This window comes from Ranitomeya variabilis, chromosome 6 (genome assembly GCF_051348905.1).
Source record: "Ranitomeya variabilis isolate aRanVar5 chromosome 6, aRanVar5.hap1, whole genome shotgun sequence".
In the NCBI taxonomy this organism is placed as follows: Eukaryota; Metazoa; Chordata; class Amphibia; order Anura; family Dendrobatidae; genus Ranitomeya; species Ranitomeya variabilis.
The window spans coordinates 579,395,251-579,407,089 of NC_135237.1; the positions used below are offsets into that span (position 1 = coordinate 579,395,251).

The 11,839-nt window shown below is 51.0% G+C and overlaps 1 protein-coding gene across 2 annotated transcripts in view; it reads left to right on the forward strand.

The window, feature by feature from the left end:
* LOC143783175 (alanine aminotransferase 2-like) overlaps positions 1 to 10,646 on the forward strand; it is an 88,336-nt gene extending 77,690 nt beyond the window's left edge. The window contains exons 10-13 of one of the 2 annotated variants that reach the window (XM_077271566.1): positions 9,092 to 9,263; positions 9,484 to 9,639; positions 9,837 to 9,949; positions 10,256 to 10,646. In XM_077271566.1, the coding sequence (XP_077127681.1) occupies positions 9,092 to 9,263; positions 9,484 to 9,639; positions 9,837 to 9,949; positions 10,256 to 10,346 (532 nt within the window). In that variant the 3' untranslated portion in view covers positions 10,347 to 10,646. The remainder of the gene's footprint in view (positions 1 to 9,091; positions 9,264 to 9,483; positions 9,640 to 9,836; positions 9,950 to 10,255) is intronic. The other variant, XM_077271567.1, reaches the window with a different exon arrangement.
* The last annotated feature ends 1,193 nt before the right edge of the window (positions 10,647 to 11,839 follow it).

Genomic DNA, 11,839 nt, shown 5'->3' on the forward strand with positions numbered 1-11,839 from the left:
AAGTGTTGAATAGCTGTTTAGGATTGTGAGACAGGGATATAAGAGATGAGAAGTAGGTTTGTTTTGCTGTGGTGAGTGTGATCTTGAAAGGGACTGTTTGAATGTGGTGAAGTGCTCGTTGTAGTGGGATCTTTTGCATCTCCACTCAGCAACCCTGGAAGCCCACCTCAGTTCTTTGGTCAGGCTGGTGTGCCAGGGTTGTCTGTTGATTTTGCGAGTTTTTGTATGTGTGAGAGGTGCGACTGATTCAAGAGCTGCAGCTGTTGTGGTGTTATATTAGGCGGTATCCGCATTGTGTAGAGAATTTATGTCTGTAAGATGTAGAAGGAATTGAGAGAGGGAGTGTGAATTGAGGTGTTTGAGATTTCTGCGAGGGTATGCAAGTTCGTGAGTAGGGATTGTGGATGAGGAGTGGGAAGAGAATGTAAGCAGGTTGTGGTCAGAAAGAGGGAGAGGTGAGTTGGAGAGGATAGATAGGGAGCAGAGGTGAGTGAAGATGAGGTACAGTATGTGGCCATCTTTGTGAGTGACTGCGGAGGACCATTGAGTGAGGCCAAAGGAGGAAGTGAGAGATAGACACTTAGAGACAGCTGAGAGAGAAGTGTCAATGGGAATGTTGAAGTCACCCATGATGATAGTAAGGATGTCAGCGGAGAGGAAATGAAGAAGCCAGGTGGTGAACTGGTCAAAGAAGGCGGTAGCTGGCCCTGGGGGGTGGTAAATGACAGCCGGTTGGAGGTTAGTGGGAGAGTAGATGCATACAGAGTGCACCTCAAAGGAAGGAAGAGTAACAGAGGGTGCCAGTGGGACTGGGGTGAAGGAGCAGTTATCTGACAGGAGAAAACCCAACTCCTCCGCCATGCTTGCTGCTGGGGCGGGGAGTGTGGGAAAGGTGGAATCCACCATAAGAAAGTGCAGCAGGAGAGGCTGTGTCAGAGGGGGTGAGCCAGGTTTTGGTGATAGCAAGGAAGGAAAGTTTGTTAGTAATGAAAAGATCATGGATGTTGGAAAGTTTGTTGCAGACGGAGCGAGCGCTCCATAGAGCTCCATCTACATCCATAGACATTAATATAGAGAAAAGTATGTGCCCCCACATCCTCCTCCGGGAGGCTTCTCTGTCCTGATCTACATCCATAGACATTAATATGGAGACAAGTATGTGCCCCCCACATCCATCCCTGAGGATTTGTGTGGAGTCGCTCCTCTACAGATATAACGTCTCCACTCTTCTGTAATTTGTACAAGATTTTGGAGGAGTCTGTGGGGATTTTTATCCCTTCATCCAGAAGATCATTTGTGAGGTCAGACCCTGATCATGGGGGTCCGGTCTCACAATCTCTGTGGTGTTTGGGTTCCGAGCTCTGTGCGGCTGCTCATGTCTCCCTCCATGTCTTTATAGACTTTCCGCACTGGGCACAGTCATGGGGGACAGATAAGGCTCTTCCCCCCAACTGTTCCCACAAAGTTGAAGCTACAATTGTCCACAATGTCTTGTGCTGAAGAATATTATTAGTATTTATAGAGCACCATTGATTTCATGGTGCTGTTCATGAGAAGGTTACAGAGGACTTGGCCCCCGCGGGCTCACATTACCAGGATGGTGGGGAGGGAGACAGTAAGTCGGGGCAGCAGCAGTAGCTCGATGGTGGTGAGGAGGCTGCATGGTCATTACAGGTTGTAAGCTTTTTTGAAGACATGGGTTTTCACGTTCCGTCTGAAGGATCTGAATGTGGTGGATAACCGGACGTGTTGGGGCACAGAATTCCAGAGGAAGGGGGATATTTGGGAGAAGTCTTGGAGGCGATTGGGTGAGGGACAAATAAGAGTGGAAGAGAGACGGAGGTCTTGGGAGGACCGGAGATTATGTGAGGGAAGATATCGGGAGATTAGTTTGGAGATATATGAGGAGAAAGGGTATTTATGGCTTTGTACAGTAGGTCAGTGTTTTTAGTGTGAACTGGATACGCTGGGAAATTGGGAGCCAGGGAACAGATTTGCAGAGAGGAGGAGCAGGGAGGAGAGAGACTAATTAGTCAGGCACAGACTGGAGAGGTGCAAGAGTGTTAGCGGGAGGCAACAGAGGAGGATGTTGTAGTAGTCGAGGTGGGAGATGATGAGGGCATGCAGTATTATTTTAGTAGTGAAGGTTGAGGAAAGCACGGATTCTGGAAATATTTTTGAGCTGGAGGCGACGGGGTGGAAAACGCTTGGATGTACGGTTTGAAGGACAGTGCAGAGTTAAGGGTTTGCAGCGCCCCCACTGCCGCAGGGCCGAGGGGTACCCGGTACCGGGCCTCTGAGTCTCTGCTCTGGGATTGTCACGGTGGCTAGACCCGGTCCGTGACCCTGCTGAGGGGCGCCCAAATAATAGGGTGCGGGATGGTGGTGATGTTGTAGTGGTGCGGTGCAGGTTGCAGTAAATAACGAGGACACCCGGTTGCAGTCTCTTTACCTCTTTACTGAAGGCTTCAGGATCCTCAATCCGGAATACGGTTAACCGGGCTGCGCAAGCCTGGCCGGTCCGATGGCACATCCAGAGCTCCCTTTGCAGGTGGAAATCTGTGCCTACCTTCTAGCGCTTGTGTGTTGTAGTCCTTCCCTGCTAAGCACCACGGGATAGTCCTCACAACTGTTGTGTCTGTTTCTCGTGTTCCCTCACAACTCGATTCTGATGTTCTTCCACGTCCCCCCAGATCCCATGGCTAGGACGCACCCGTATGACGGGGAGGCTCGGAGCTCTTCCGGGACTCTAGCGTCGCCCCACTCCTGTTGTTACCCCCCTGTGTCTTCCTAGGTCAATTGGGTGAGACAGCCCACCTATAACTGACTGTCCTGCCGTAGGTTTGAAGTTTGGCTTGGAGCTCTATACTTCCTCGGCGTTCCAGCCACCGGTTATGCGCCTCAATAGGATGTTGCCTCGTCTTACATCACGACTCCTACTGGTGTTCTCCTTGTTGCGTTGATCTCGTTTCTCACTCAGCACAATATACCTCGCTTCTTGTCCTTTCTTGGGGTACCGCCGCTATAACGTGCAGGCGCGGTCCCGTAACATTCTCTCTCGTTGCTAGGCCTCTGTCAGGATCCCACCCCTGACAGGGACCCCTCCGAATCTTCCTTTACAACACCCTCTGCCACAAGGTGTTGCCTGGTTCCAACCCAGTCAGCTTTCTCATCTAACTTCCTTCCTAACCCCCAGTTTTACCAGATTGTGAGGAGTGGCCTAATAAATAGAACGCTTAGCTCCCCCTGGAGGCCAGACTGTGAAGTGTATTGGTGACTGTGATACCTGGTCAGGTGAACTCCTTCAGTGCCATCAGACGTACCATAGCCCCCCTTAGCGGCGGAGCAACAGTACTGCAACGACCAGGACTCTGGGGCGCTGCACTCCCCCTGGACTGGGAAGAAAACAACAATACATGTCAGCAAAAAGACATACAATTTTGAAAATGCAAGTACAAGTAAACCCTTTTTTTTTTCCCCTTTATGGGAGGTGAGGACACTTGAACGTTACAAACATGGTTAAATACTTTAAATAACATACTATAAATACTTTTCTTACCCAATCGGGTATTCTACTAAGTGCAAAATCTTTGAACAATAATTTAACTTTGCCTTTAAGGACGTACTCGCTGAATCCACTAAAGACCTTCTTATAACACATTATAAGGCTAAACAACTTTTATGCATTCTCCTTCTTTACATCTGCAGGACCGCCTGTCCTAACTGCTCCAGACCTACTGCCTCTCCTTTCTGTTACAGGACCGCCCCTTTCTGCCCGGGCCTACTGTCTTTCTACTACTATACACAGTATAGAACATATCATCCATCTTTCAGTTCGGATTACTGAGCCATCTCTGTATGGCTCCTAAGAGGACTCACCACTAACCCCTACGGGTTCACTTCCTGTCCTCATTTTCTAGCACATTATTAAACATTTTCTATTAAATACAACATTAAACTTCCTTTATTACTTTCTTACTGACTTGTATGCAGGACGCTATGTCTACCCCTACGGGTCTGCTGCATCTTTCTTCCATCTTTCACCTTTACAGGACTTTATTTCAGAGCACATTACCAACATTTCTTACAATCAACTAGTTAGTTACATTTAACTTCTTCTTTCAAGACATTATTGCCATTTAACCATCTTAAGGCAACACTGTTCATAAGTGCAATATGTGAACATTCCCTTTAAGAGGGAACCAAGTCTCTCTGAGGTAGTGCAACTTCTCAAGCTGCAAGTCTGTTAGCAGTAAGGACTCCGATGCTGGTTCCTAGACCAGTGTCTTCGCAAAGAGTCCTTTCCTTGTGTAAAACCAGTAGAGAGCACCTTTAAGAAGGTGCAAACTATGTGCAAAAAGTTTGTAATCATGCATTGTTCATGATCCAGCAGTTATTTTCCAAATAGGGGGTTAAAAGGAGCAGGAAAGGAAAACAAAAATAAAAGCAATAGGGATCCCGGGTAAACAAAGGGATCCCTTTAAGAATAACCCTAGTCGGGTTTAAAGCAGCAAAGAGCAGGGAAACAAACAGTTAACTATTTACATATCCATGGCATCGAGGTTTACTCTCGCTCTGGCGGCCGTAGCTCCGCATAGACCTCGCTCGGCAAGGTGATCGGCGAGATCGGGGCCTTTAAGAAGTGCTCCATACCCGTGGCCCAATCCCAGGGTGTAAAGCGCTGGAGTCTATAGGTCCCAGGGAGAGGGGGTGCCGTGACGGGGCCTATCAGCAGGTCCTCTACTGGTGAGGCAGGGTCGTTCTTCATACCTGCTTCAGATGCGGTCCCTCCGGTGCCGATCTGCTCCATCTCCGCTGGGATCTGGAACGCTGGTTGCAGGGCCTTGCGCTGCGGCGTTGTCATCTCCGTTTGCAGCATTTCTCTTTCCGGCAGAGCCTTGCTTTCTGGCTTCGGAGCGCTGGAAATTCTTTCTTGCTCCGGACCAGACGAGGCTGTCGACAGACGTCTGGTGAGGCTCCCGATGAAGGTCTTCTTCCACCCGGCCTCAGTGCTCAGCTGCGTCCGCAGGAGTTGGTCGCTGAGCTCATCCACTCCGGCCGGCAGGAAGTCAGTATCAGCGGTGGAGGCCTGGTTACGGTGTCCCTCCAGGTAGCTGGGGGAGTCCTCTGCTCCGACCCCACGCTCCTGTTCCGGGCAGCTCGCCATGGCGTCCTCCACATGATTCGCTTCTTCTTCCTCATCCTTTTCCCGCTCTGTCCTCTGTGGGCGGTTTCGCTTTCTTTGCCTCCGCCCTCCATTAAGGATTAGGAGGCGGATCTCGGCTGCTGACGGACACGTCCTCAAGGGACAGAAATACTTAGACTGGGCGGCCATTGTCTTTCGCGCTCTTCAGCTTGTTTACGCCCACTTCACGCCCCTCTTCTCCTGCGCTCTCCTTAGCGCTGTAATGGCGGCGGTTTTGGCAGGAACTTTTGGCGGCAAGTGGCAGTCCACAGTCTTTGCAATAAGTCACAGTCCAAGCACAATAAATCACAGTCCCAAGGCACACATGACCTGATTCTTCAGGCTTAAGTAGATCCTGTTCGTGACGCCAAGTTTGCAGCGCCCCCACTGCCGCAGGGCCGAGGGGTACCCGGTACCGGGCCTCTGAGTCTCTGCTCTGGGATTGTCACGGTGGCTAGACCCGGTCCGTGACCCTGCTGAGGGGCGCCCAAATAATAGGGTGCGGGATGGTGGTGATGTTGTAGTGGTGCGGTGCAGGTTGCAGTAAATAACGAGGACACCCGGTTGCAGTCTCTTTACCTCTTTACTGAAGGCTTCAGGATCCTCAATCCGGAATACGGTTAACCGGGCTGCACAAGCCTGGCCGGTCCGATGGCACATCCAGAGCTCCCTTTGCAGGTGGAAATCTGTGCCTACCTTCTAGCGCTTGTGTGTTGTAGTCCTTCCCTGTTAAGCACCACGGGATAGTCCTCACAACTGTTGTGTCTGTTTCTCGTGTTCCCTCACAACTCGATTCTGATGTTCTTCCACGTCCCCCCAAATCCCATGGCTAGGACGCACCCGTATGACGGGGAGGCTCGGAGCTCTTCCGGGACTCTAGCGTCGCCCCACTCCTGTTGTTACCCCCCCTGTGTCTTCCTATGTCAATTGGGTGAGACAGCCCGCCTATAACTGACTGTCCTGCCGTAGGTTTGAAGTTTGGCCTGGAGCTCTATACTTCCTCGGCGTTCCGGCCACCGGTTATGCGCCTCAATAGGATGTTGCCTCGTCTTACAGCACGACTCCTACTGGTGTTCTCCTTGTTGCGTTGATCTCGTTTCTCACTCAGCACAATATACCTCGCTTCTTGTCCTTTCTTGGGGTACCGCCGCTATAACGTGCAGGCGCGGTCCCGTAACGTTCTCTCTCGTTGCTAGGCCTCTGTCAGGATCCCACCCCTGACAGGGACCCCTCCGAATCTTCCCCTACAACACCCTCTGCCACAAGGTGTTGCCTGGTTCCAACCCAGTCAGCTTTCTCATCTAACTTCCTGCCTAACCCCCAGTTTTACCAGTATGTGAGGAGTGGCCTAATAAATAGAACCCTTAGCTCCCCCTGGAGGCCAGACTGTGAAATGTATTGGTGTCTGTGATACCTGGTCAGATGAACTCCTTCAGTGCCATCAGACGTACCATAGCCCCCCTTAGCGGCGGAGCAACAGTACTGCAACGACCAGGACTCTGGGGCGCTGCAGGTTACTCCGAGGCAGCGGATTTCTGGGACAGGGGAAGTGTGATGTCATTTATTGCGATAAATAGATTTGGTAGGGAAGATACACGAGATGGAGGAAAGATAATGAGCTCAGATTTGTCCACATTGTGCTTGAGGAGCCGAGAGGAGAAGGAGGATATGGCTGATAGACACTGTGATTCTGGACAGCAGAGGTGACGTCTGGGCCAGAGAGGTAGATCTGAGTGTCATCAGCATATAGGTGGTACTGAAAGCCATGGGACTTTATGAATTGTACCAAGCCAAGGGTATAGATGGAGAAGAGAAGGATTCTAGGACAGAGCCTTGAGAGACCCCAATAGAGAGGGGGCGGGATGAGAAGGTAGTTTGCGAGTGGGAGACACTAAATGTGGGTTTGGGAGCAGCGATATGGGGCGATAGCTGGCCATAGCTGTTGGGTTGCGGGATGGCTTTTTGAGGATAGGCGTGATTATGGCATGCTTGAAAGCAGAAGGGAACATACCAAAAGTTAGTGATAGGTTGAAGAGATGGGTCAGGGATCGGATGAGTGTTGTGGTGAGGGTGGGGAGGAGGTGGGATGGGGTCAAGTGCAGAAGTGGTGAGGTGTGATTTGGAGAGGAGATGAGTAAGATCTCCCTCAGTGATGTTGGAGAAGGAGGTTATGGGGTTAGGGCATTGGTCTGGATTACAAAGGGGTTGTGGTCAAACAATAAAGTGTTGCCTTGTTTGGTCGATCTTATTTTTGAAGTTTGTGCCAAAGTCCTCGGCAGAGATGAGGCTGGTTGGAGGGGGCAGTGGTGGGCTGAGGAGGGAGATAATAGTGTTGAATAACTGTTTGGGGTTGTAGGATAAGAAAGATATGAGGGTTGTGAAGTAGGCCTGATTATCAGAGGTGAGGGATGATTTCAGTGTTTGCTTGTTTGAGTAAATCATCTTGCGAATGTGTTTTCTTCCAACGCTGCTCCGCATCCTTGGACACTTGCCGAAACTTTTTAGCAAGGTTATTGTACCAGGGTTATCTATTGATTCATATGCCATGAACGAGAGAAGTGACCGTGTCAATAACTGATGTGAGAGTGGCATTCTAGAAAGCAATTGCAATGTCTGTGTCTGTGGAGTAAGGATATGGAAGACAGCGGTAGAGTCAGACAGTGTGTGTGTCTAGTTATACGAGGTTTCTGCTGGACATAGGGGGCAGATGAAGAGGATGAGAATGTGAATAGATGGTGGTCAGAGAGTGTGTGAGTGTCTAGATGTGTGACGTTTCTGTGGAAGGGCGCTAGCTGCTGGACATGGGGGGCAGATGAGGAGGACGGGGATGAGAACATGAGTAGAGATGGTGGTCAGACTGTGTGAGTGTCTAGATGTGTGAGGTTTCTGGAGGAGTGAGCTAGCTGCTGGACATGGGAGACAGGTGAGGAGGACAGTGATGCCAATGTGAGTACATGGTGGTCAGAGAGTGTATGTGTCTGGATGTTTGAGGTTTCTGCGGGGGTGCCTAGCTGCTGGACATGGGTGACAGATGAGGAGGACAGGGATGAGAACATGAGTAGATGGTGGTCAGAGAGTGTATAAGTGTCTAGATGTGTAAGGTTTCTGCGAGGGTGTTCTAGCTGCTGGACATGGAGGACAGGTGAGGAGGACAGTGATGCCAATGTGAGTACATGGTGGTCAGAGAGTGTATGTGTCTGGATGTTTGAGGTTTCTGCGGGGGTGCCTAGCTGCTGGACATGGGAGGCAGATGAGGAGGACAGTGATGAGAACGTGAGTACATGGTGGTCAGAGAGTGTATGTGTCTGGATGTTTGAGGTTTCTGCAGGGGTGCGTAGCTGCTGGACATGGGTGACAGGTGAGGTGGACAGGGATGAGAATGTGAGTAGATGGTGGTCAAATAGGGGGAGAGGGGTGGTCGTGAGTCTAGATAGGGAGCAGAATCGAGTGAAGATAAGGTCTAATGTATGTCTGTCTGTGTGGGTGGCTGAGGAGGACCACTAAGTCCAAAAGATGCTGCAAAAGAAGTAAGCGACAGAAGTTTGGGGCTGCTGATTGGCAGGTGTCAGTGAGGAAGATTAAGGTTTCCCATAACTGGAGTGAAGGGACCGAGACCACCCATTGATAAAAACCTGTAGCACTCTCCCCCTCAACCATCTGTACAGGGGGCACAATGCAGTCAGGGGTTAATGTCCTCCTGGAGTCACCAAACCCAGACTCCTCCATCAGAAGCAGATAAAGAAGTGTGATCCGTCACTGCTCAGAACAAATCTCCAGAGTCCGGTGGTGGCGGCTTTACACCACTCCATCCACACCACTTACATCACTCGGCATTGTGCTTGGTGATGTACAGCTGGTGTGGAACAATCCTGATTACGTCACTTTCTTCTTGTTTCTTTCTATAAGGTGCGGGCTCCGGGCTGGATACATTGAGTTTGTGAATATTGATCCTGCTGTTTTTGAGGTGCTGTACATCCTGAAGTCGTTCAATATACCCCCAGTTACTGGGGCGCTGATGCTGGAGCTAGTTCTGGACCCTCCTCAATGCGGAGACCCTTCTTATGAGACCTTTATGAAGGTGAGAATAGTAGCCAACTCCCAGGATAGGATGATCCCAGAAGAGGCTGAGGCTAGCAGCATCCTCTTATCACACTTCAGCTCTCTTCCAGATCCCGATAATACATGGGGACCCCTCTTTCATGTGTTGAATGCAGCAATAACTTTTGTTCAAAACCCCCATAGAAAACAGTTACCCCTTTCCTCAGAACACATTGACTCCTCTCCTCCATCTTTTTCAGGAGAAGGAGACACTGCTCCGTAATCTGGCAGAGAAGGCCAAGATCACAGAAAAGATTCTCAACCAGACCCCCGGAATGTACTGTAATCCTATCCAAGGGGCCCTGTACGCCTTCCCCAGGATTCAGATCCCAGACAGGGCAATCCAACTGGCACAGGTACCACCGAGGTCACACAGGGCAAATACTGATAGTGTGGATGACAACAAGATACCCACCACAGGAGCCCACCATCCCAGGACACCTTACAAATCTGCAGACACGCTGTCCCCGCGATACTGCACAAGATGGCAGACGCTCTGTCCCTGCAATCCTGCACACTATGACAGCTTCTCTTTCTTGCACCATTTTTATAGGACCGTGGCCAGGAACCTGATGACTTCTTCTGCCATCTTCTCCTGGAGGACACGGGAATCGTGTTGTGCTCTGGTAACAGCTTTGGTCAGATAGCGGGGACTTACCACATCAGGTGCGCCATCATCTCCCTCTGAGAATGCATCTAATACCCAAGACCACAAACTAGAATTCTCCTCTCACTCTCATCCTTGAGGGCAGCTCCTTTCTGTCTCACCTTAAAGGATCACTCTCTTCCACCTTGTTCTGTAGGATCGTTCCACTCCATCGCGACTTTTAGGATCGCTCCATTGTGTCGTCCTGTGGGATGGTTCCCCCCTGTCTAATCTTTTATTTTAGTTGTTCTCCTCATTCTCGTCATCTAGAGTCACTCTATTCCATCTCGTCTTTTAAGATTATTCTCTTCCGTCTTGTCTTTTAGGATCACTCTTCTCCATACAATCAATGAATTGAGATCTATTCTTCAGAAGATCACACAATTCCACATGAGATTTCTGGCAGAATATGCCTGACGATCTGGGAATCGTTCATTAAACTGGAATTCACTCCTCTCAAACATTGACCCTGCCCCCATTCTCAGGAAACACTGACCCTACAAGTATCCATATGTGAAGCCTTCATGAATTTCCCGTAATGAAACCCAGGAACGGTCGGCTCCGTAATAAACAGATTGTGTCATTTATATGTATTGTTGCTCATATTCAATGTAAAGAACGTCACAAAAATAAAACATACAGTCCCATCTGCTTCTGTCATTCTGGCTCCAGATCCACGGGTCTCACAAACAACTTCAGACTCTATGTCCATTCTTAACAGTTCAACTTTGCGTACACAGTGACATTCCTGGGGCTTTCCCTGGGGCAATCTCTGCTTTTCCTGGCAATCTCTTCCTAGCTGGACAATCCCTGTCCCGTCCTGGCAATCTCTGCTTTTCCTGGCAATCTCTACCTAGCTGGACAATCCCTGTCCTGTCCTGGCAATCTCTGCCTGGTTCTGGCAGTCCCTGCCTCGCTGGACAATCCCTGGCAATCTCTGCCTGGTTCTGGCAGTCCCTGCCTCGCTGGACAATCCCTGGCAATCTCTGCCTGGTCCTGGCAGTCCCTGCCTCGCTGGACAATCCCGGTCCCGTCCTGGCAATCTCTGCCTGGTCCTGGCAGTCCCTGCCTCGCTGGACAATCCCGGTCCCGTCCTGGCAATCTCTGCCTGGTTCTGGCAGTCCCTGCCTCGCTGGACAATCCCTGGCAATCTCTGCCTGGTCCTGGCAGTCCCTGCCTCGCTGGACAATCCCGGTCCGTCCTGGCAATCTCTGCCTGGTTCTGGCAGTCCCTGCCTCGCTGGACAATCCCTGGCAATCTCTGCCTGGTCCTGGCAGTCCCTGCCTCGCTGGACAATCCCGGTCCCGTCCTGGCAATCTCTGCCTGGTCCTGGCAGTCCCTGCCTCGCTGGACAATCCCTGGCAATCTCTGCCTGGTCCTGGCAGTCCCTGCCTCGCTGGACAATCCCGGTCCCGTCCTGGCAATCTCTGCCTGGTTCTGGCAGTCCCTGCCTCGCTGGACAATCCCTGGCAATCTCTGCCTGGTCCTGGCAGTCCCTGCCTCGCTGGACAATCCCGGTCCCGTCCTGGCAATCTCTGCCTGGTCCTGGCAGTCCCTGCCTCGCTGGACAATCCCTGGCAATCTCTGCCTGGTCCTGGCAGTCCCTGCCTCGCTGGACAATCCCGGTCCCGTCCTGGCAATCTCTCCTTGTCCTGGCAATCTCTGCCTCGCTCATTGCTGCTTTACTTCACCTTGCCCTGGGCATGGCCGCTGCCCGCTGGAGCTCTGCTCTAGTGATGTGTCGCTCGCGAACGAGCCGACACAAAGAGCCGGCTCCCGGCTGTGAACGATGGGAGCCGGCACACCAGTGAGAGCCACTAAAATTCCTGAATGGCTCTCACTGGGCGTAAAATCTCGGACTTCGGGAGGCGTAACTCCGCCCACCTGAGCAAAATCCCGCCCACTCTTCA